The sequence below is a fragment of the Dunckerocampus dactyliophorus genome, chromosome 7, assembly GCF_027744805.1.
Source record: "Dunckerocampus dactyliophorus isolate RoL2022-P2 chromosome 7, RoL_Ddac_1.1, whole genome shotgun sequence".
NCBI classification, from domain to species: domain Eukaryota; kingdom Metazoa; phylum Chordata; class Actinopteri; order Syngnathiformes; family Syngnathidae; genus Dunckerocampus; species Dunckerocampus dactyliophorus.
In genome coordinates this window covers 8,247,291-8,272,955 of record NC_072825.1, presented here as the reverse complement: position 1 = coordinate 8,272,955, position 25,665 = coordinate 8,247,291, and the positions used below count along the sequence as shown (strand labels likewise).

Here is a 25,665-nt window from a genome sequence, read left to right as displayed (position 1 = left end):
GAATAGTGGGGATTTTCACTATTTAGGTTGCCATCATACCCGGAAAAGTACAGTACTTTCTATTACTATCTCATGTGCTTTTTGAACTCTAATACTCCTAATGCTCACCATTTGTTATTCATTAAAATAGTTCAGTAAAATTCTATCTAGAAGGAGCAGAATTGCTTTGATTCTTTTTCTTGGCTCACCATATACAATACTTACTTGGCTTCTTGTTGCTAGTTCACAGGGCTCAATCACAGCTTCTTCATAGGCCGACGCAAAAACACACGTTGAGGGACTGACCGACGCACAAAAAAAATACTAAAAAAACACAATGGTAAAGGATCTATTAATTTATGTACCGGTATGTATGTGCTGCACGGTGGTCTAGTGGTTAGCATGTTGGCTACACAGTCACAGTCTGGAGATCGGGAAGACCTGTGTTTGATTCTCCCTTGGGCATCTCTGTGTGGAGTTTGCCTGTTCTCCCCGTGTGTGCGTGGGTTTTCTCCGGGTAAAAAACATGCAGGTGAGGTTAACTGGCGACTCTAAATTGTCCATAGGTATGAATGTGAGTGTGAATGGTTGTTTGTCTATATGTGCCCTGCCATTGGCTGGCGACCAGTCCAGGGTGTACCCCGCCTGTCGCCCGAAGTCAGCTGGGATAGGCTCCAGCATACCCCGGTGACCCTAATGAGAAGCGGCATAGAAAATGGATGGATGGATGTATTTTCCAATAGTTGCTCTGTATTATATGGAAAGATTGAAAGGAAAAAAAGTAGTGCCATCTGGTGGCCTAGAGAGTTACATATGTTTTATTTAAGATTCAAGATGAACTTTATTGTCTGACAGAGAGAAATTTGTCTTGGGTCATTCCCCCACACTGCAGCTACAGTACACCACTTACAATATAAGACTAATGGCGGCACACACGGGAGGCGACATCGCCTGGACTCCATTCATTTTCAATGGAACCTGCGCGATAGGGCGATTATCGCGAGTCACCGTCCAGCCAAGCGACACGCGAAACTTGTGTATGTGAAAGTTTGTGTTTGTGCATGTCATTGTGCACACGCTGGCTTGCAACGGCGATCCCAGAAAGTTGAAAAATGCTCAACTTTTCATCGCTGTCGCCCAGACGCGGACCAATCAGCGGGAGTTTCATTGATCGACCAATGAGCGGACAGGATGCTCATCAGTACGCTATACTTGCCGTGTCAGATTTCCCGGAACTATTTGCCATTTCTAAAAAAAAGAATATAGAGATATAAAGAAAAAAACGGCATGGGAACTCGTCGGGTAAGATTACATCAATTAACACGGACATTACAAGTTTATCTTCAATACTAGCAAGATCAGGTACTAGTAAGAGTACTCAATCAACACCGGCCGCTTTTCCTCCTCTGAAGTACTTTGATACCCCCAAATTCCCTCATCATCTCACAGCCAATCAAAACCGTGGGATACTCGTACAGTTCGCTCTGGATGTGAACACGTCGTTCACGGGTGTAGCTGGTCACAGACGCTCTCCGCCTCTCGCATGGTTTGTTACGCGTTGGCGATGAGTTTCCCCAATCGCAGTCGTTTGTCGCCTCCCGTGTGTAGCGCCCACAAGACAATGCTGTACCATGTAAACAACAAAAACGTGATGCCAAAGAGTGCAAAATAAGGTGCTGCGACTACCTGTGGCACTGCATATGCGCAACAATGAACACATGCATGTCTACTTAAAACATGAATAAATAAATGGCACCCAATAGGATAATAAATGCCAGAATTTTTGGTCACTCACGGCAACCTGCCAAAAGGCTATCATTAGCTGACAACAAACATAACTAGTGCGCGCGTTACGTCGGGTGTGGTTTACATACTCAAAGCAGGAAGAGGGCAGGATATAATGCTTGCAGTACGTTCAAAAGTTAGCGCCCTCTAGGCAGCCGCTTTCCATTACATACAGCAGCTTTAATGACTTTTTCATGTAATTCTACTCTTGTTTTCTTTTTAGTGTGGCCCCAATACTCCTTGTCAGAAGTAGCCACAACGCCCCATGTGTCAGACATGTCTACACTTCCCATCATCAGTTTGAGGTATGGTGGCCCAAAAGGATCAAATAACTGAAGTATTAGGAATACACTGGAAAAAAAGTAAAACAAATAATCAAAGTATTTTGACAATGAAGTAAAAATACTTATAGGGATCTATGTTCCCACCCTCGCCTATGGTCATGAGCTTTGGGTTGTGACTGAAAGAACGAGATTGCGGATACAAGCGGCTGAAATGACTTTCCTCCGTAGGGTGGCTGGACTCACCCTAAGAGAGAGGGTGAGGAGCTCAGTCATCCGGGAGGGGCTCAGAGTAGAGCTCCTTCACATCGAGAGGAGCCAGTTGAAGTGGCTCGGGCATCTAGTCCGGGTGCCTCCCTGGTGAGGTGTTCCGGGCAATGCCCAGCCGGGAGAAGGCCCCGGGGCAGACCTAGGACACGCTGGAGGGGTTATGTCTCACAGCTGGCCCTGGGAACGCTTTGCTGTCCTCCCGGTGGAGCTGGAGGAGGTGGCTGGGGACCGGGAAGTCTGGGCTTCCCTACTGAGACTGCTGCCCCCACCGATAAGTGGAGGAAAATGGATGGATGGATGGATGGATGGACTGTATGCAACCACAAAACAGCACAATTTATTAATTTATTTATTTTTTTAAATCCCATGATACAGTAAAGCTGCAAAATTTGAACCGCTATGTGGAAACATGAGATTGTCTGAGTTTTATGTGGAAAAAAAGTTGCATTAGAGAAAATAATAATAATTTTATGGTGGGGGCACACCCTGGACTGATCGCCAGCCAATCGCAGGGCTGTTCTCATAACTTTTATCTTGTAATTTGGCAAAACTTATTCTTCGTAATGTCCACACACCACACAACTTCTTCCTACTTTGCCAAAAAAAAAGAAGCTTGACGTACGGTGTGGCAAAAGGGTCAAAAAGGCTCAAAGAACTAGCGTTTCGGTTACACCCACCCTACACCCGTGTATCCTCCACCAACTTCACAACCTATGAAGACAGATCCATGCAGGGACTCGAAGGTCAAGAACCAACCTCGGATGGTCTCTACGACACAGATGGCTCCGAGTCGGTGTAATTAGTGTGGACACTGGGTGTGGTGGAGTCCATTAACCAGCGGCACCACAGGCGTCGTACAAACACAACAGAAGCTGATTTGAGCAATCAGCAGAGGCCAGGCAGCAACCAACAGAGGTGCAAAGTGTGCCAAAGGCTTACGTGATTCATGAACAAACATTTTTCTCTTCTTGTAATGCCTTCATTGCCACAGCAAATCAGCATGGGAGGTCAAATCCTGGTTCACATTCATTTCTTTATCAAGGACAGAAAAGTTCAACTGAGCCTGAATAGCAAAGCAAAGATGGCTCACTCGGATAAAAAAAAAAAAAAGCGTTCAGTAAGAGTGCGGATGAAAAGATAAAAAAAAAACAAAAAAAACCCCGGCAGCAGCTGAGGGGACAACAAGTACGTCAGGGTGGCGGTTAATGCCTCCCCCCTCACACACACACACACACACACACACACACACACTCATCCTCCAGCCTCACCCCTACAAAATGAGCGAGGGGTAAAAGCGAGCAAAGCTGAGGAGAATAAGGAGTGGGAGAGAGAACACAAGAGAGTCAATGGCTTCTTTGTCATCTGAAAACTTGTTTATTTTCAAGCTTGCCTGTCCAACTGCCAGAAGACACAGCCTGATGTCATCCTCTTCATCTTTATGTCTGCTTTGTGTATTTTAAACTGCAGCAGATGAACATTTTTTTAAACTAGAATGGCTCAATCAAGCACAGACCTCCAAATGTTTGATTTTCTGCTCACAAAAAACAAGATATTAGTTTGTAAAATGGTCCTTCTGTCTGGTTGGAGATTTGAACAGTCGCATTTTATGGTTTATTACATTCCACTCCAGTCCTGTAGGTGGCAGTGTTTGGCAACTGCAAAATAACCGAGGGGGATGAAGCCTTTGGAGTTTTAACAGGGATAGGAACAAAAAATATTGTGTGTCCGTGAAGCGTAATTGCATCACACCCCTCCACAGAATGCCGCAGAAATCAGTCAAGTAGTTTTCAGGTTATGCTGGAAAAAAAGGAGCATGCAAACGATCTTTGTGGTTGACTGTTTGTATTTAGTGTACAACTCCTGAACCACTGCACACAAAAGGGCGAGCATTTGTCAAAACATGCACATCCACTGTATTGCCTGTGCTATTATTTTTCACACTGACACCGTTATTAAACCCCCGTAAGTGGGACTGACTTGCAATTTCTCACACAGCCCAATGCACTCTGCAAAACACCCTCTGTAAATCGCCACCATTTAAAAAAAAAAAAAAAATGTATTTATTTGATTAATAGAGAACAAAAACAGCTCAGCTTCACCGTAGTCCAGCTCCACGACACCCGAAGAAAACACACAAAACAACCAAAAAGTGAAGACGCACAATACAAATAACAACAACAACAACAACAATCATAATGATAACAGTCACAGCAACAACAATAACAAATAATAAACTATGATTCAACACCCTCTACTGGGTGCAGTAGTAAATACAATAACAGACACATACAAAAGAGCGCCGATAGAGCACTTTAGTACACTACTAGGATGCAGAACACAATGCGTGTTCATACGCTGTTAAAAACAAAACGTGCAAAACTGCACTTTAAAAAATCCACAAAAGAGCGAATCCGATGTAGCGAGGGAACCATGTATTACATATATGCATTTTGATCACAACCCATAGGGGGCGACACAATGTCATTTCTTATGTAGCAGTTTCCCAATTGTGAAGGTCCAGCATTCCCTTTTTGTTTTTTTGCGGTTTTCTTATCAGGCAGCACAGAGCTGGTTTCCTGAGCCGGTCAGAGAATAGCCAGCGAAATCCTGTTTGTAAATCACACCACGGGGAAACTGCTCCCGTTGCTAGGGGACTTTGTTTATTTTACTACCACTCGTTTCATCCTGTTGACAGGGCACAAGGCACTGGTGCGTTACATTGATGTGACGACACAATGAAAAACACACACACACACACACACACACACAGGGCCTCCATCTATCCATCTATCCATCTTGTGCTCCAGAGTGCGCAAAGGAGGGGATGCACTTCCCCTCCTGTGCATGACGCCTCGCCCACCTTCCAGCGTTTAACACCATCATTGCGTCAGTGGCGTATGAGGAAGCGGGAGGTCATCGTGTTTGTGGTGACAGGATGCACTCATAGCACTCTGTGTGGCGTTTTGCCATGACCAGATGTCTTCTTGCCCTCCCTGAGCATTTCACATGCACTTAAAGTAGCGCGCTGTACACACGCTGCACAGTTACTGCGCTTATTCCCAGTCAAAGGCCACGTAGATACACTGATGCAGTGTGGTTGGCTGCAGCTCAAGAGTTTGCCTGCCGCTGGGCGTTTTACATTTGCAGTGGAACAAGATGCAGGTTCATATTTAAATTAAAACCACAAAAACGTTTGTTGTCGTAACAATTTGAATTAATGAGTTGCGTGTGTGTGTGTGTTTTGATCACATTTTTACTCTAGAGATGCAAATTAAGGTTGTGGACTTTAGTTAATTTGCGCTTTACTGGAATATCACGCTTGGTTATTTACAATATACTGTATTTGTTAAACGCACAGCCGCTGCATGTCACTTGTTATCACCAACAGTGTAGTCAATGTTTGTTGTCATGCAGGTAGTGAGGTCAACTTTTCTTTTTCACAACCAGCATTTGGAAAAAATGGTCAAAATTCTCAAATCTGGTCACTCTGTCAAAACAAGAACCGCATCCTGTACAATTTGAAGGATAGAAGACCCAAAATAGATCAGTGGGCAAATCTGTACCCTTTTTTTGCACCGTATCCCCGTTATCAAAACTATCTGTTCGTAAAAATGACTGATATCAGTCCCTCCAGGATTTCGCTGGATTCTTTTGGTGATTGCTGTGGCTTAGCGGTGCATGAATTCATGGCAGCTTTTCCACAAAGTTGCAGTGTTTTGGGGCGTATTTTTTCAATAACATTGCATCATCTTGTGATTTAAGTGCTCTTTGTAACCTTAATGCCAAAAAGCACAGGATTTCTACAAAACAAACAGCATACAGTGGAACCTTTTGTCAGTTTCATTCATCCGTTCCAGAAGGTCCGACTCTAACCTGAAACGTACGCTTATCACTTTTCCCATATGAAATCATGTGAATCCAATTAATCTTTTCCAGAAAGCCAAAAATGTTAACACAAAACACACGTTTTTATTGTTTTACATTTACTGTATAGCTTTACATGCAGAAAACAATTTGAAATGCATATAAATGATGAATGGGAGAGACAAATGAAGGTGTGATTCTTGCCAAAGACATGATGTGGCAGCGAGATCAACACGGACAACACCTTCAATTTTTGCCGTAAGCTATTTTTTTAATTCAACGGTGTTTCTCACCTCAAGTCTCTGCTTTTCTTTTGATCACGGCTGCAAAATAGCCCAAAGTGAAGCCAAAGAAAGTTGCAAGTGCGAGCATTTTGATGATGGTGAAAAACACTATGGAATTCAAGAAATAACTCATGGCAAAACACAAAGGTGGCGTTCGTGTTGATCTCGTTGCCACACTGTGTCTTTCAATTTGTGTCAATCATGTCTTCAATGAAGGTAAAAGTAACCGTAAATGATCATTTATGCCTTTTCATTCGTCATTTACCGTGAATTCCGGTGTATAAGCCGCTACTTTTTTATTAGACTTTGAACCCTGAGGTTTATACAGCGGTGCAGCTAATTTATGGCTAAATCTAATCTCGTGACATCTCCTTTACTTCAGAACTACTACTAATTGTTTAAATACTGTGCCGCTCGTGAGTCAGTGAGGAAACAGTAGCTTTCTTTGGCAGTATGACAATATAACAGCCTGACTCAGTGTCATCTTCCTAAGAACACTAAACCCATCACACAGCAACTTAACACCAAATGCATACCTGAGAAATATGCAAACATCGACCAATACGAGTTTAAAATGAAAAAAACAACTCTTTTAAAGTTTTCCCATAAAGCATTGCATCTGAGCAATGCATTCATTGGGCCGCTGCCATGACGTCAGCCTCCCTCTGGGCTCCTCTGGTTCCCTCTGGTGGTCAGAGGCAGCATTGCAGTACCATATATTCATTTCCTCTGCTACTGTAATAAAAAAAGAAGCACACAAAAAAATTCTGTGAATCTGCAAAAGGTGAACCGCGATAGAGTGAGGGAACATTGTATACCTTTTGAGTGTTATGTTGCTGTGTGATGAGTTTAGTGTTTGTAAGACGACCCCGTGAATCAGACTGTTACATTTAGTAATGACCTCCCGCAATTTCCAATGGGTTGACACGCTCATCTTGAATTTTTTCATGAGTGGCTTATACACCGGTGCTGCTTAGATAAGAACAAACCTGTTTTTTCCTCTAAATTTATTGGGTGCGGCTTACACACCGTAATTTATGGTATATGCGTTTAGAATTGTTTTGTGCATATAAAACTATAATTATAAAACTATTTAACTATATAACATTTTTGAGACTTGTGGCATAACTGTGTTAGTTAGCAAAGAACTACAGAGTGACATCACGTGTGACGGAGCAGACTTCCGGTTCCTGTATTACAAAGCTAATAGGCTACTAACGAGGACGTTTTTTTTTATGATTAAAAATTACCTGAAGAACACAGTTGGACTCACGCAACGTATTTTGTAATGCAAGAATAAAGCCTATTAATAATAATAATAATAATAATAATAATAATAATAATAATGACTTTTTTATAATAATTTTATAATTGATTGTTTTATTAACAATGACAATAAGTCTACAAATGTGAAACTACACAAATTTCAAGCTTTATTCATGCAGTAAAGCATCAAAAACAATTTCAGTGTCTGTAAAATGTTCATTCATGTGCAGAAAAAACTGTCTCTGCCGGAATGTTAATGGAAAGCAAATATTTTGGCGTAAATTTTCGATGTTAACTGAAATACATACTAACCGGGGGGGGTACGCTAACCGAGGATCCACTGTAGTGGAAGTGGAAGTTTTTGAACACTGACAACAATTTCTGTCCCACCGGGATCTCACAGGCCTTTTTTGAGATAATTCCACTGGAGTTTTTCCCAGAAATTATGATGGAAGTTGCAGTGGTTTTTAGGTGTTTGTTGTAATAAAATTGCCCGAGATAGGGAAATTTTCAATAAATTATTGGGATTTTCCTTCCGTGTAATTAGCATAGGGAAATTTGTTGAAAAAAAAATGATTAATGAACAATTAGAAAGTACAAAAAGACTGAGAAACGCATCTTTACCAACATGCTGTGGCGGTTCTGGCTTGATTGATGTCCTGGGTGTACCGAATCAAAGCAAGTTTTCCATCAATTTGTTAGTAAAAATATAAAAATGAAATGCATGGGCAATTGTGTAATATAATAATAAGATTATACTCATATTTCTATTTATATATATATTGACAGTTAACTTAGGACAGCCATAACTATGATGTGGCCCTCAAGGAAACCGAGTTTGACACCTTTGGCTTATTTGATCACATGTATTCCATAATGTGGTGGATATACAGTAAAGTGTTGATATAGCGCAATACCTTTTTATCTTTGGTACATTTCTTTTCTCTTCTCTCTAAATTTTGCACCCCGATGGCTTTGACTTTCTCTTTTCCATCTTTTGTTGACAAAAATTAAGGACACTTCATCATCACCTCCCACTGTCACTCAATTTGCAGTCAAGGGTAAACCAACTCACACTGACTCACAATACCGTCTTTTTTTATTTCACATTTTTGTAGTGAAATAACATGTGTAAGACTCTTCACCCGCGATATAATTGATATAATAAGAATGAAATATATTTTATTTTTCAGCAATTAATTTACTTTTTTACCTTGTAATTAACCTGAGGGCTGAGGCCCAGCGGTCAACCCTTCCTCCGCCTCGCTCACGATGGTTTGATCCATGTAACGTGGTGGACATTTGATGACGTCTGAGCAGTTTAGCCAAGCTACAGCCATGTCTAGTATTCTCGCATGACAGCTGTACTCTAATACAAATGCTTGAGGGGTGAAGTGCCGTAAATGCCTATTATGATCATTTCCAATATCTTCCTTATTCATGAAGTGTATCTTTAATATTAGTGTAGCTGTAGCGACATTGTGTTCCATTTGCTGCCATTTTTACACGTGACCAATTGACACAAATGTGTGCATAGTGTGGAAAAGCGAACACCAACACCACCACCTGATTGTCCACTTCTCTGTCGGCCACAAATTGCAGACATTCTGTGAGTGCTTGTCAATCATAAACATTTGTTTATGTTGCAACACATCGTATAGCGTTCACCCCTGCTTTCATTGAAAACATTGGGGAATTTGTTGGTAAATGAGAGAGATTATCATCACGTCTACATCTCTGTTAGTGTCAGCAAAGGATCGGGGATGTGGGTGGGCGATGCAGGGACACATTTGATTGGTTAGACAGTTGACATGCGCGCTTGAGCGCTACTCGGGGACAAATTCGATTGGCGAAAATGACGATGGTTGGACAAATTGTGCGGGGAATTTTCAGGGATTGGACAGAGTTCACAATTGACGGGGATTGGTTGAATTGGCGTGGAGTGTTGCAATCGCATCTTTGCACAGTCTTGTGGCGTCTGAGATATTATCATTCTGTCAAAAAAAAAGAATAATATCCCGGAAATTGAGTATATCTGAGCAATATTAGTTGTATTAGCTACGCTCAAAGTTCACATTTTTATCATCAGTGTTATGTTTGTGTGCTCTCTGCCCGTTAGCATTGACTACACTGTACTCTGCCAGCAGCCTCTAGTTTTAAAGTCTTGAAAATTAGACATTTAATGAATTAAAATGATCTCTTGAGCTAATTAATTCATTTATAAGAATAATTTAATCATTAAGAATACATGTGAGCAGAAAAAGTCCTACTGACTATCACTTGTAATATTTTTGATTACTTTTACTTCATGTTTAAAAATGTTGGTTAAATATTTAATAATTTCAAGTAATCTATTTAACAAATTAATTCCTTTCAGTTTGATGCATGTGAACTACTACTGACTATCATTTCTAAACTTGAACAACAAGTCCAATTTTTGTTGTTACTTTTATGTATTGTTTTAAATAATCATTTCAAATAATATATTCAACTATTTAATTTCATTTTTAATAATATATGTCAACAAAACACTATTTTTGACTACTTACTTACTTTACTATTAGAAATTGTTTTAAAAGTATTTTTTAAATGATTAAATATTCAATTGATCAGTTTAATCAATTTAACAAATTAATTAATTTCAGTTTCACGATACATGTGAACAAAGTACATCTGTATAATCCATGCTAATCAAAAATACTCAGTCTATCACTATATTCATATTTTTAGTGCAATAGTGCAATATTTTCTCTTAAATAACAATAAAATGGTGCTGATATTACATTCAATTAGTCTGCTAATAGTCACCAACCTGAGTGTCATGATTGACGTCAATCGCGCACACGTTGGATGAGACGTCACCACGTCGGCGAGCTTGGGTGGTGTCCATGACAACAGCGCGCGCGCATGCCTGCGTAGTGGGCCCCTGACTCGTGCTTATAAGTGGGCGTGACTCACCACGCCTCCCCTCCTCCTCTCCCTCCGCCTCCGTCAATGTGGGCGGGCCTTACGCGGAAGCGAGGGAGCGAAACACAACACCCGGAGGACTGAGCGAGGCGTGACGGGGCGAGGGGAGGGGGCGGGACGGAGGAAGAAGAAGAAGAAGAAGAAGACGAAGAGTGGCGTGAGCGCCAGAGAAGAGGCTGGTAGAGAGAGAAAAAAAAGACTCCGTCAGGAGCGAAGTCTTGGTTTGGGGAAGTAACGTCAAAGCTCGGCGGCAACATGTCGAACAGTGACGAAGATGCGACCGAAGCGGAGTAAGAAGCAGTACTCGCCGCTGCAGAGTTTGCCAAAGAAGTTACTGGAAGACTGAAAGGGCTTTTCTGCTTGAGTCGGGACGGTACTTCGGACGGTCGACCGCCTCCCCCCTCCTCAACTTTGAGGGGACGAGAAATAGAAGAAGCAGCCAATCTCCACCACCCGCTGTACGCCCGGACTCCAAACGACGAGTTCAACTGCGAGCGAGCCCCCTCGGTCGGCTTCGCGCCACAAGTTGTCCCGGTTTAGAGACTGAGGAAAAGGCCAGACCCCAGTTGACGGAGTTTCTCCAACTTTTACACATAAAGAATGAAGACACCTGGAGATAGCGGTAAGTGATATATACTTTCCTGTACTTTTCCACTAACAACCTGTTGATTTGACTCTGCTTCCCTCTCAAAAATAAATCTGCTGCAGATTTAACTGTACTGTACTCTCTATTACTATTTTATAGAGGAAGTGGTTATACTACAGTAGGGTTGTGTCACCCTGGCAACCCACCACAATGCCATCATCCAACAGCTACCCTGCATCCTTCTGTATAGCCAGAGTCAAGTCAGTTTTTATTCATATAACGTCAATTCATGACAAAACTCATCTCAAAGCACTTTACTTAGAACATTTTACATATTTACTTAGAACAGTTCATGCATGAGAAGCGCGTGGTGGCCATCTGTCTTGACCAAAGAGACGGAGTAGGAAAGACACGGGGTAGATAGAGGAAAGAGTCCAGAGGAAGAAAAGCAATAACAATAATTATATCAATAAAAATTGACAATCCAAAGTAGTGAAAACTCCCGGTAGCTGATATTAACCCAGTATTAATGAGAGCAGCAACTGGGGCTTACCGGTAGTCAGCTGAGGTTTGTGTGTGTGTCTAATTTCTGAAATGCTTGCATAAGTTTCTTCTTGTGTGCTGAAAGCCAAAGCAAACCCCACCACCCCCACCCCACCTCGAGAAACTAAAGAGGAAGTGCAAGCATTTGTACTGGTGGTGCAAGTTGTCACAAATAAACTAGCCCTGTCTAGAGGTCACAGGTGGATAGTACAGATTATATATGTCACAAAAATTTAGTAATAACTTTTTTTTCCCTGCACATTCGGTCATTTTTTTCCTCCACTTGGGACTCCCTTCCCCCCATGTGCCATGTCCCCTCATGACTCTCACTGCACCCATAGTTCACCCCCCCTCAGCCCTCCACATTCCTACACACACACACTCCTCGCTGCGCTGCACCCGACGAGGCGGCCAGGCATCCCATCATGAACTTGTATGCCTTTTGCATTGCAGCGCGAGTCCTTCTTCTGGGAAGCTACTAAATATTGATAGTGTTTATGGGTCTGATGTATGCAGCGTGTGTGCTTGTCAGCCGCACTGTGAATGTCAAGAATGTCTTTTTCCTTCATCCTTCCCATGTGTGTTAGGGGTAGAAGTAGTGCTGCGGCCTTGAAATAATAATGTGCCGATTTGATGCATTAAATTGTCATTTTATCTGTAAAATATTACATTTCAGTGTCAAAAAGTGCTTTTAATTATTTTCCTCAATTCACCTTAAAGTTGTATAATTTGTAATGGAAAAGACGCTCTCAAAACAGCTAAAAACAATATATTTTGCCATACCTCAGATCAGCGTGCATCTAAGCATCAACAGTGTGTAGTTTGCTTTTCCTTTGGCTTTCTGTGCCTGTTTCTTTTAAATACCAAAAGATATCGCCGCATACCTTGCAAGATAGAAATTCAGCAAGAATTAGAGGATCAAATCAATCAATATTGTACTTTTCTTTAGCTTTTTTCTGCCGCACACAAGAAAATACAGAGTGTAAACACCATGGCTAGCTATCTTAACACTGCTCAAATTTCTATAGCCTCGATGAGGTAACAATGCCCTAAATTGCCGCTTGAAATTGTCCTTTATTCTGCAAAACATCACATTTAAAGGGATAGTTTTTTTTTTACATAAAGTTGTATGACATCCCCATCAGCAGTGTAGTGCATCAAGAGTGACTCACCCTAAAGTCGTATAATTCCATCCTGCGTGAGACTTCGCCATATCTCAGACCAGTGTGTATCTAAGCAGTAACTCTGGGTGAGTATGGTGTTTTGTTTTGCTTTTATGATGTTATCATATCCCCGAGACCTCAGTTCAGCGTGCAGCAATGTAATCAAATCCGGACTTATGTGCTTTTCTTTAGCTTTTTTGGGACACAGACAAGAAATTATGGCAATGTATGAATGAGAATGCAAACTAAGCATCCATCCTTTTTCTATGCCGCTTATCCTCACTAGGGTTGCGGGTATGCTGGAGCCTATCCCAGCTGACTTTGGGCCAGAGGCCAGCCAATCGTAGAGCACATATTTTATCAAATTTTACACTTGTACAGCGGTTAAGAATGTCAAAGGGTTACATATGGACAGTCAATAATAAAGGTACGATTTTGTATTGTATTTATCTCCAGATATCTTCATTGATTAATCCCTGGTGGGCACATCTCTAACAACAAATCTGACCTTTTTGAAGCAACATTTTTCAAGCATTTGTTGAAGTATTTAATCTGTCCTTTCCTGATCTGTCTGATCTCCTGCTGTACTTGTACTGTATTTGCTATCAGAACAGAAATTTTAACCCATAGCCTCTGGGTGTGTGTCGTGGAAATATGTCAGGTAAAAAAAAAACCTGCGGCGTAAACTGTTGCTTCTGTGGAGCTTGTTTTGTTTTGGTGCCACTACTGGACACTTACTGTAACCTATTTTTGCTGCTTTGAAGTACTCCAGAGGTTGTATCAGTCAGTCGGGTAGCAATGTCGTCATCATCAATCCCTCCAAAGTTGTTGACGGTTTATAGCGACATACTATCCTGCTGTATTCTCTAGGCTTTATCATGGTTACACACTCCATCCCCATTTTTCCTCCTCATTCATTCATCTCTCTGTCTCTGACGGGATAAGGACTGGTGTGCGTCTTTGTGCGATGGAATTGCATAGTAGCCGGACCCCTGGCTCTGGAGTGGCCATTGTGTGTGTGTGTGTGTGTGTGTGGAGTGTGGGACAATGGTGGGAGTGGGGCAGGCCCCCGAGGCCGATTGTGCATGGACTTGTGGGGGCCAGGGACCTCTTATTGTCCTCGTAATGGTGCAGTGTGGCTGGTAGTGTGCTGTCTTTTGAGAACACGTGAATTTTCATCATTCAACAGTTGACCATCAACTTCTTCGCCAAAGCGTCACTGTGATTGACATATATCGTGGACAAACTGACCAAAACGTGGCAAAGCAGGAGACAAAAGGAAATGCTCTCGGCCGCAGAGATGATCAGTAAAATCAGGCTCACATTGCTGACCACAGCAAAAACCCACTACCTCCCATTATCCCAATACAGTTTTATGACCTGATTTATGGTAAGAGGCCGTGCTGCGATCGGGCTCTACACGCCTGAAATAGATGGTGCCTTTTAAGAAAACTGGTTATCTTCTGTTTAATCAGCGGTGAGGAACGGCCGTTTTTTTCCTCCCCTGACAAACCGGAGGTTGACAATGCCATGTTTTTATCAGTGTCATATTTACACAAGAGAACACACAAAGTGTGCGTTTTATGGAGTTGTAATACAAACGCCCTGGAGCTCTGGTCGTCACAACGGTTTTTCATAAAAAAAAAGTTTGGGCTGTCAGTGACGCTAAGTACACTGGTATTTGAAAAATGTCTAATCTTTCCCTTTCAGGGATAGAATAAAGTCCACACTGTTTGTGTTTCATACAAATGGCATAAGCAAGAGTTATTTTAACCAGTCAGAAGCTTTCAGACAGGAACAACAGTCTCATTTGTTGCATATTCTGATGCGTGGCTTCCTTAATTTATTGGGAATCACATCAGACAACTTTTTCTACTTCTTCTTGTGCAGTTAGGTAACAACTTTTGATTGACTCTTAGACACTAAGCACAGTAAATGATGTTATAGCCTATCGTCACAATAAATAGGATAATCCAATTTGAAATCTGACAAAACATCTCCAACATGTTATGGTGTTATCAATAAACTGTACAGTAATCTTTTGTTTATCGTGGATAATTGGTTCCAGACTCGACCATAAGTGAATTTCCATGAAGTAGGATTCTTGACAAATTGCATGGAATTTTCTTAGTTAGAGCATAGAAAACCTGTTCACAACCCTCTAAATACTGTTTTTAACATTATTAGAGCCCTCTAGACACGAACTAACACCCCTATAGTCACCTTTATAGTAGAGGTACGCATTATAGTAGATATAATAAGACATAATAAGATTAAATAAGCCATTTAAGCCAGAAATAGACTCGCGCTCATGTGTGTTAGAAATCTGTTCCCCAGGGGAGCTGAGTGGCGGGTGGACAGGAAGTTGAGCACCTTGATGTGGATTATCGCAGCGACAGTAGCCCGTTCTTTATTAGGGATTTTTATTCGGCATTATTGTGCCTCTTGTGAGGTAATTCAAACCTGCAATAAAAGCATGTTGTTCCAGTTAAACATTATAGTAACATTACAGTACTGACACTTAGTGACCGGTGTAGAATACTACATATCTTCAACGTCTTTAATGCCTGATATGTATTTAGTTCATTTAGCCATTTATATGCTTGAAAATGCTTAATTTAGGCAGAAAATACCCAGAATTTGCTTAAATATGCTTTTTTTTTTTTTTTTACTAATGGTAGGCCGTATTCAACCACAAAACAGCATAATTTAGTCATTCATGTATTTTTGAAAAATCGGGATAAGTGAAGCCGTGAAATTCAAACGGCAAAGTGGCAAGGGATGACTGTATATCGTTGACAATGCCTTCGATGCTGTTTTAAATACGAGTTTGCTTACTTCACGTACTGTAACTTCACATTAAAGTCTTATTTCAGTGACATCAAGCACATGGTACATCACATACATAAAATGATGTTTTAAAAAATACTTGTATTCCAGTGGCCTCTGTTGACAAATGGCTTCTGGAAGAGAGGCGTGTTGTGGGGGGCTCGTTCCAGTGGTGAAAATGTCTGTATTTAGCCAGGAATGTGACCAAAGGGAACAATGTGCTCAGCCAGTCGACACTAATGGACCTCCCTGCTATTAGTGCTGTGTCGCCCTTGACCATAAAGACCATGGGCATGGGGGCAAGGCAGTATTACCCTTGACGGACCCGTGTGCTGCCCTCCACATTAACCTCAGATCACACTATCGAGTCCTGTGGATTGATTATATACTACTCAGAAAAAGTTAGGGATGTGCACAACTGTTATGTTAGAGAACAGCAAGTTGTGCGTATAGAAAATGTTGGACATGTGCATTCATAATTAGACGATCTGTAAAGGTTATACAGTAGTACATTTTAGGTTTATCCTGAAATGTATTTGAAATATCCCTAACTTCTTGTGAGTAGTATATTATTTCAAATGCTGCAAAGTGAAAACCTCCATTAAAAGTTTGCTAAATATGTCCCGAGGCTTTTTGTCTGTGAGGCCAGTTTTACTTGAACATCATTGATTGCAACCACAGCATGACCCCATATTGACTCTATTAGTTACTGGCTGCATGTCTGTGCGGGACAGGCTGTTGACTGATAACTTTTGGCCAATGCATACATGTGAGTAAGAGCACACATACACACACTGCTGCTGCTGCTTTTTATTGGAATTCTTGGACCTCCCACATTCCTGCTTAGAAGGTTAATAGTTGCCGGCTGTGTTGCATTACGCATGAGGGGAAACACAACAGTCAGTATCTCTGCAAGGCTTTCCAGAACCCACTCACAACGACTCGCAGACGCATGCGTTTGCACACAGATGCACTATTGGTTGTTCCTCAGAACAACCAACAACAAGGAAGACATGTGAGCATGTAATACAAATAGCCTCAAAGTTGTATCATCATTAAATAAATGGCCTGTATGACTATGTGTTTGTGTAAGCTAACTCTTCTACTTGTGGACCACTGCACACAAAAGAAACATGCACCCCTACTGCAGTGCATGCCCTAGTATTTGTCAGACAAATACACCATCATGATTACACTGTCATTAAATTCCAAAGTTTGATAAGTCTGACTCACACAACTTAATGCTGTTCAAACAACCAACTGCAATTTTAGGGTATTTATTGGAATCACAACGAAATTTGGTTCACAGTTTTAGGGGACTGACAAGCACATATTTGTAAAGTTTGAGCAAGATTGGTTTAAAAAATGTTTTTGCAAGGGCACTGGTTGTACTCGACTAATTAATTGGCCATAAATCAAAAGTTTAATGATTATAAAACTTTGAGGATTGTACTGTATTTAATGTATGCTAGCATATCCTGCTAAAGCATTTGGAGCACAACCCCTAGAGGGCAACACAAATGGCATTTTCAGTCACGTGACCTTGCGATGTTGTAGTTACGTAGTAATGCTTTTTAGAGCAGAGCAATTCAACTTCTCTGCAACACTCAGCCCACACACAGTGACAAAAACGAAATTGTTTCACAGTTCAGCATCACCCACGTGTCAAGTTGCCATGGTTCTAATTTGGTAGCGATCGGACATAAATTCTGGGACAAGTACTTTTTTTGAAGGAGTCAGAAAAATTGCCAAAATTGTTCTTTCAAACCAAAGTAATAGACTTCCTGTGTCTTTTCGGGCATAGGTTTTAGAGACATTTTTGTGGGTGTACTCATGATGCACATGCCTACCAAATTTCATATTGTTTAGTAAAACTGGCTTTGGGGGTATTTGGGATATTTTTAAAAGATTCCAGGGGCACACTACAGAGCTAATTTGTGGAGGTCACGTCCCACCATCCCAAATAAAGTTTCACAATGACGCTTGCAAAATTTGGTGCATTTAGACTTTTTTTTTTGGCCCTAATAAAACTTTGTAGCTTAGGGTTAATACAGAAACAAGTTCTTATTCAATGCAAACGTGTGGCGAATGCAGCAAGATTGACCAGCAGCTGCCCTTGTGTGTGTGTGTGTGTGTGTATTGTAACGTTATACAGGGATTTTACGTGGCGGCATTGTCGCTGAGGAGACTTGGTGTGAGGGACACACAGCGGCATGTTTTTGTAAAAGCATATCAAGTGTGTACACAAAGGAGGCTGGGTAGTTTTCTGGGTGGGCAGCTGTGACATGCATGAGAGAGTGCGCGTGAAAGGTATTACTTGTGAACAAAGTGTGTGTGTGCAAGGGTGTGCATAACAGGTTCTCGGTGACCAAGGCGTCACTGAAACCGATCCGAGTATGATCGGCACACGTGACGACCTGCAGGTAACTCTATTCCTCTGATCCTTCCAGATGAGAGCTTTCCTTTTTGGATGGGGAAACAACACAACAGCCTTCACGTTGCAGCCCTGAGAGTCGCTTCATAATAATCAAGAGTGTCACATCACTTAGTCTTATTACATAGTCCCTAATGACATCACAGCCCCTCTGGGTGCTCATAATCCTGCCCCTGGTGGCGCTGCCCCCACAGTAGCGGGGCGGTGGCGCTGTTGTAATGTATACTCCTAATCTTCTTGGATTAGCCCCAATAATGCTGGTCATGCTGAGGGTATCGTTACACAGTGAGGGATCAGCAAACAGCCAGGCTGATCATGTGCATTCCAGGCGAGAACTGAGTAGGGCAACAGTCATCTTCTACCATTGACAATTTAAGACACGGAGGAAAAAAAAGATGCAATAACAGTGGAACCTCAAAATTCCCACTGTCCAAAGGTTGTGCAATATGAAAACGGACCACAAATGTCATGAATAATACGCCTATAAAGTCATGTGAGATTTCAGCTTGAGAGACATCAGACAATGTATCTGTGTAGGCTCTCAGTCGTACAGGAGTTGTCCATCGAGGAAAAGGCTTCTTGAGACGTCATCTGTACTTCTGTGAAGAAGGTGTCGGACGTTTTGCTCCTCATCCGAAGAGCTTCGTCAGCGAACTAATAAGGGCTGGTAGCCTAGGCCTTAAATACAGTAAGAGTGGGCGGAATCACTGTTTTGAGGACAGCGAGGTAAAGATTTTGGCCAAAGAAAACAGATGGTTTGAAAGAGGAGTAAAGGAAGGCCATTTTTGTCAAACAACAGAACCCATCATTGAATCGGAATGGTGGTTTGAGGTTTAATTTGGACCCTGTGTTCAGCAGGTTACTGAGACCGAAACCCACAGCTCTTAGTCTTGCAAATGAGGGGAAGCCAGGGCCGAGCCAGAACAATAGATGCTAACGAGCCAGTATCAGAGTCGTTCATACCCAACTCAGGGAGCGACACTTCCCTTTTATTGGAGGTTTTAATAGCAGGAAAGGATTATACCACTACTCCGCCCAGGTTTAGTGTAAGGAACCAATAGGAGGAGGGTGTTGGCACACCAATTCCGCCCACTCTTACTGTATTTAAGGCCTAGGCTACCAGCACTTATTAGTTCGCTGACGAAGCTCTTCGGATGAGGAGCGAAACGTCCGACACCTTCTTCACAGAAGTACAGATGACGTCTCAAGAAGCCTTTTCCTCGATCAGACAATGTATTTTTCTTTTTCTTTTTTTTTTACTTTTTGTGCTGTCAAAAGGGAAATGCATGAACTATCCTGGAAATAATATGGCTAAAGTGACAAAGAGAAACTTATGTTTAGCCTAAAGTGAAGAGAACTCAACTCCCAGGCATACACACTAATCCACCCTCTGCATGCTTGTCACTTAGTCATTCATTGATGTAATTAAAGTAAAGTTTTAATGTATCATACCATACCATAATATACCATACCATTAAAGTTTTTATATACCTTTTTATTAAACAATGATTCACTTCTGTTTACACTTGTATGATGTTTAAGAATGTCAAAAAGGTGCGACGCATGAAATCAGCTTGCTGCTTCCTTGCTATGCCTCATCAACTCATTTTATTTTGGTATTGCCTTGGTGTAGCACAGTTTACATCTTATTACACGTGACAGTTGGGAATGTTAAAACCCGCAAACAAAGCATGACATCAACCTTTGTTCACTAAGCATTCTTCTTTCCACTTCCTTAAATACTGCACCTGTGTCATTTGTCATTAAAGCGTGAGTAGTTTGAACTTATTCTTTTAGTTCAGTAGCTTTGGTATACGGTGGTTAACTTTTTCTTACACTTGCATGACCGTTAAAAGGCGCAATGCATGAAGCATCCCTCTTGACTTCCTTCGGTACCTCCGATCAGGGTTTTATACTGCCGGCTGTACATTTTTCAATTTATTTGGAATGAGTGGTATTGGTTAGGCGCCCCATTAGACTATTCCAAGGGCCTCTGGCAAATAGGTAATTATTAAAAAATAAACGTCTGGACGGATTGTCTTTGTTTTTTTGCCTTTATTTGTGTGAAATGATTTTTTTACTGTTTAACACACACCTGAATTTAATTTGATGCATGTTTTGACATAATACAAATACCTGGGAATTGTTTAATAATTATTTTTTAGCTCGAGATAACAAACTTGAAAGATTAAAATACAAATATATTTATTAAATAGAAATCTGTCCTGCTCAACTTAAAACAGCATAAATTCAGTGTCCAGCTGTCAACTATTTGTGTTTTATTTATGACTGGCAACATTTAAATTGTACATGACTTTATTAACCAAGCACATCTCCACTCAAACAGTGTGGCCATGGTCTTTATGCTAATTTGTGGTCATTTGTCATTATATAAACAGTTGTAACATAAAACTACTAAAGAGTTGAAGCAAATATTCTTTGACTCTTGAGCTACTGAGAATCACCTGGCAAGCGCGGAGACTCCTGTCATAGTATCACCATGATAAGGCGGGACACACTATGTGTTTATGTTTATTAAACAACCACACACAATTAGTGTTTTGAGAACAAGATATAATTAGTATAATGACAACGAGAGAAAAGTTGTTCAGTGACACTTGAAAAAGTTGGTACGTACTTCATGAATGTGTTATCACTTATGGTTTCCCCGTGTGACAAAAATGAACTCCGAATTAACTGCATTGCTTGTTTTAAAAAGAAAATGTCACGGTGGTGAGAAGTCACATTTTGAGTCTAAAGACTGGTGGTAACCCTACGCGACAAAGCAGACGTAGGATTTGCTGCCGCACACCGATCGCTTTTTGTGATCGGCCACTGTATTTATCAATGGCCCATTACAGATTATGATTATGTGGAGTAATGCATGCAAACTAGTTGGAGCTTCTTTGTGGTTGTGTGCATGTGACCGCGATCATACGGACCTGTGCTGGACCTTCACATTCAAGACTTTGAGTGTGACGGTCCTAACCCCTCTCTCACCCCTCTCTGGTCCACACCCTGTAGAAAGGCAGCAGTGTTTGAATAGTTTCTCTGGCTATTTTTATCTGGGAATCTGCCTCTGTGCTGGCCTGGGGAAGAAAGAAGGGGGAAGTGGGGGGTGTAGGACAAATATCTAATCTAATTTTGGCTGATGGGAAGTGACGAACAGAGCCTCAGCCAAGTGCTCGCATAGTGGCAACATTTTGTGTGTATACGTGCGGTTGACTGTGGGGGTAATAAAATGCCGTCTGGCGCCAAGTTAAACTTTCTCTCTTGTCACCTCTTCCCTTCATCCCTCCCCAAGCCCTCCCTCACTTTTCCTTGTTTCTCTCCCTCCATCCCGCCACCCCATGTAAGGAATGTGAGCTCACGTTTGGACCCCCCCCCCCCCACTCTCCTCCTTTTACCTTTTTGTCTTTTCTCTACCTCCATGCTCCATGTTCAGACTTGTTCTCTTAAGTGATCATGTTGAACTTTGAGCCAGCATCTCACACACAAAGCATTTTTTTTTATAGGTGAGGCTTTAAGCGCCAGCCTGTGCTGTGACAAAGGTAAAATGTCAACAAGTCATTAATTTAGAAAAAAAAAAGGATTTCAGTCAACATTACCTAAATGGAAAAGGAGCCTTCAACAACAGCTGGACTGTTTGAAGGTCCAGGTACAGCCCAAAAAATGCCACCTGTCCGGTCTAGTATTTATAGCTACGTTTCCACCAAGGGGTCCACTAGTTGACGGTATTATTTGGAATGGAAAAGCCTAATCTGGCTTGATGAGCCTGATCTGAGTTTCAACTATGGGGTGTCTAAGCGGGATGGCGAGAGCTACGTCAGCTTAAATAGTGCTACATGGTAACAGCTCGGCACTCTGTAACCTGCCAGCATATAAATAAAAACAGAACAACAATGGACACCTTTGATAGTCTTTCTCAATACCTCATGGCTGTTTTTTTTGTTTTTTTTTTAGAGGAAGACAATCTTTTGCTTTGAGTAAGTGTACCTTTTTAGAAACAAAAAATACAAATAGTGTACATTAAGACCACCAGCTTGTGAATGTAGTATTGGTCATTGGTCACTAGGTGTATTCAGAAGATTGTAAACAGGAAAAAGGAATCCTACTTTGCGGAAATTCCTTTTCTGCGGTCGAGTCTGGAGCCAATTAACCGTGATAAACAGGGGATTACTGTAGCTGTGTTGTTGTTTGTCTTTAGACCGCAAACTAGTTGACGCAACAGCACCTCTCCTGGTTGCAGCCAAGTAGTGCGCTCCATTATGCCTCAATTACAAGATGTAATGACACAAACGCCACACAACTGACAGATGCAACAACAACAACAACGATGCAACTGATATTTAGCAGAGCTCCAGGCTTTAAGATGTGCAGCAAAGCCCGATATTTTTTCCCCCAACATAGCTTTCCTTCGTGAAGTGGAGTATACACGGGGCGGGCTCATCTAGCTAGAGGTGGCTCAGAGGTGGTATCATATCTCTAAAGAAGGAGGTTTTTCCCTCATGACGCATTCATGAAAACGAAAACTTCAAAAACAACCGTTTGAGTGCCTCTTTGCTCAAAAGTGGAGTAAACAAGTGAGAGAGTTGATAGATTTTTCTCATGTTTGGTGCTCATAAACAGGCTATACTGACATGTATTATTGTTAGACCTGTTAGAATTTTAAACTAATTAGCATACCGTGGCAAACTGAACTACAGTCATCCATCGCTACATCTTGGTTCGATCATCGCTCCATTGCGGTTTTTAAAAATGAATTAATGAATGATTGCTGTTTTGTGGTTGACTATGGCCTATTATTAGTCAAAAAATATGTGTATATGTAATAGCCTATTCTTAAGCTTAGAATAAATAAGTTGGAGGCTAACTAGTTAGCTCAATAGATTGCCATTGTTAAAGGGATAGTTTGCATTTTTTGATCCCCATCAGCAGTGGACTAGAACAACAGGTGATATTAGTATAAAGGTGACTATAGGGGTTTTATTTAATGTCTACAGGGCTTTAATAATGTTAAAAAATGTTTTTAGAAGGTTATAAACAGTTTTTCTATGCTCAAACTATGTAAATATTTTATTTATTAACATTGAATAATGAGAAAAAGAAATTCACCTATCGCGGTATGGACTGGAACCAATTACCCATTAACCGCCACAAACACGGGGTGACTGTATACTTCTTGTTTGAAACTGAATTGAAAGGAAAAAACAAACCAACACCATCTGCCTTTCATCAGCTGATACTTCCTCATTCCCAAATGCCAACGTTGTCTCATTGCACGAGATTTGCAAAGCTGATGCATCGGGCTAAATAAACCCAAATGATCGCTAATCACCCTCACGCAGGTCTGCCTCTGTTCCCTAGCCAGGCGTCTGACTGTCCGTGACAGATGGAGCCGTTCGACCACGCATTCGAGCCAGAAGGAGATTTTTTTGTTTGGAAGTAACTGTGGTGTGTGTGTGTGTGTATTGTACGCATACACTGACGTGAAACCCTTTTAAAGCATCGATTGACCTTCCCGTCCCACCATCCTCTGCGGATTCTCGCTATCACTCCTGTGTCACCAATCCGTGCTGGAATACCCCAGTGGCGGCTCTTCTTCCATTAACCACCTCCTCCTCCTCCTCTTTCTGGCTTCATATCCTATCCTGCTCCTTTTTTCTGTCTCTGATTTACGAGCTGGCACGATTCACTGAGCAGATACAACGCTGATGACTGATAACGTGACTCAGACTGTGCAGTGGCCTGTCAGTCACTGTCGGCGTGGATCAGCGCTTGGGACATCCCAAAAAAGTTTAAAGACTAAAATGCTTTCATGCAAACTCGGAAATGTTTTTCCTCTCTAGCCATCATCCTCTCAAAAAGGCTCTTTTGTTTTTGCTTTTCAGGTGTTGTGTATGTGTTAGTCTGTGCTGGCTTAAGAGAAACTGAATAATGCATCAGATCATTGGAAAGGTATTTATAGGAAAGCAGAATGATTAAAGTTTAATGACCATGCCGGCCATCAGTGCTGAGCATCATGGAAGTGGAGCATCCTGCACAAACATAAACACGCATGCATGAACACCAGTACACACGCATAAATGGACGCACACCTGGAAACTGGCTGGTCGAGTAAAACTTCTTTGTGCGTAACAGCAAGTCACTTTGTGCCTTCCATCGCTGAGTGCTATTGCAGAATGGGATTAGAGTTCAACGCCCAGGCATGTGCTGGTAGTTAAAGAAGGCAGCTACTAAAACAATGTTCATTTGATCTGAGACTTGATTTTATGATGTCAGTAAGTGCCTTACACTGTGTCACCTTTTGGTTTTATTGCAAATGTACCTTTAGTGCTACTGTTTAGTGTTTAACGGTCTCTATTTTTTTTATATGTACAATTTTATAACACGGCTTTGTATATCTTATTTTTGACACTTCATTTTTGTGAAATAAAAGTTGTAAAATATTTTTTTTCCCATGGCCTTTTGTATTTGCTCCTAATTGGCAGCACTTGGTAAAGTCAAGAAATTGAGTAAAAAAAAAAAAAAAGTGAGTAAAAAGAAAATGTTTTTTCTTGGCTTTACCAAGCGCTGCCAATTAGGAGCAAATACAAAAACTGGTGAAGGACACACCATATTTTTACATTTCTGGACTCTAAACTTGTGTTCAAAGGTATAGCAGGGAATGAGTTGCTTTATTGAATTAATTAGTTTGTGCATTATTATTAAAGTATTATTTATTATTATTAAATTATAAGTAAAGTATTGGTATTTTATTATAATGTAGTATTTCTTTTTATTATGTTATTATTAAAATATTAAATATTCAAAGCTGGCCGTTTTGATGAGCTACAGGTTTTAGAAGTTGAGCCTGCAAGAAGAGCGAGTGAAACTTTGTAGCAGATGAGGGGCAAGTCATTACACTGGCATGACTCGGTGGTGTAAATGTGGAGCTTGTCAAGCCATGCCGACAGAAATGGAGTGTTGCTGCTGCACTGCGTGGCATACAGTACTGTTGCCATCGATGGAAAGGCTTCGAACACGCAGAAAAGAGACACGTGTGGTCAGGTTACACATTAGGATTGTGGATGATGGGCAAAACATTTTTAAAAAGTGCAGTTTTCCAGTCAGAATAAACACAGCCGGCTTCCATTTTCTGTCCTTCTCTTTATTATTATTTGTCGCTATCACTCACTCACATTTGTTGCTATGTTAGTTTTTGTTGCTACTTTTCCACTATGTTGCAGGAAGTTCTATGGTTATCGTCACTTTTTGCATTGGCATTTGACATTAGACGTTCCACTGTATTTGACCTCATGATCCATTAGTACTTTAATAAGCAAAGCATTTGGCGTGAGCGGCCCATGACATCAGGTCAAGCAGCATGGTTTGCCCACATTGTGTGCGCGCGTGTGCACGTGCAATATGGATA

The 25,665-nt window shown here is 41.3% G+C and overlaps 1 protein-coding gene across 1 annotated transcript in view; it reads left to right on the top strand.

The window, feature by feature from the left end:
* Positions 1-10,600: 10,600 nt before the first annotated feature.
* The window catches only part of erfl3 (Ets2 repressor factor like 3), a 64,683-nt gene continuing 49,618 nt past the window's right edge, over positions 10,601-25,665 (top strand). The window contains exon 1 of the mRNA XM_054782725.1: positions 10,601-11,318. Within this exon, the coding sequence (XP_054638700.1) occupies positions 11,297-11,318 (22 nt within the window). The 5' untranslated portion in view covers positions 10,601-11,296. The remainder of the gene's footprint in view (positions 11,319-25,665) is intronic.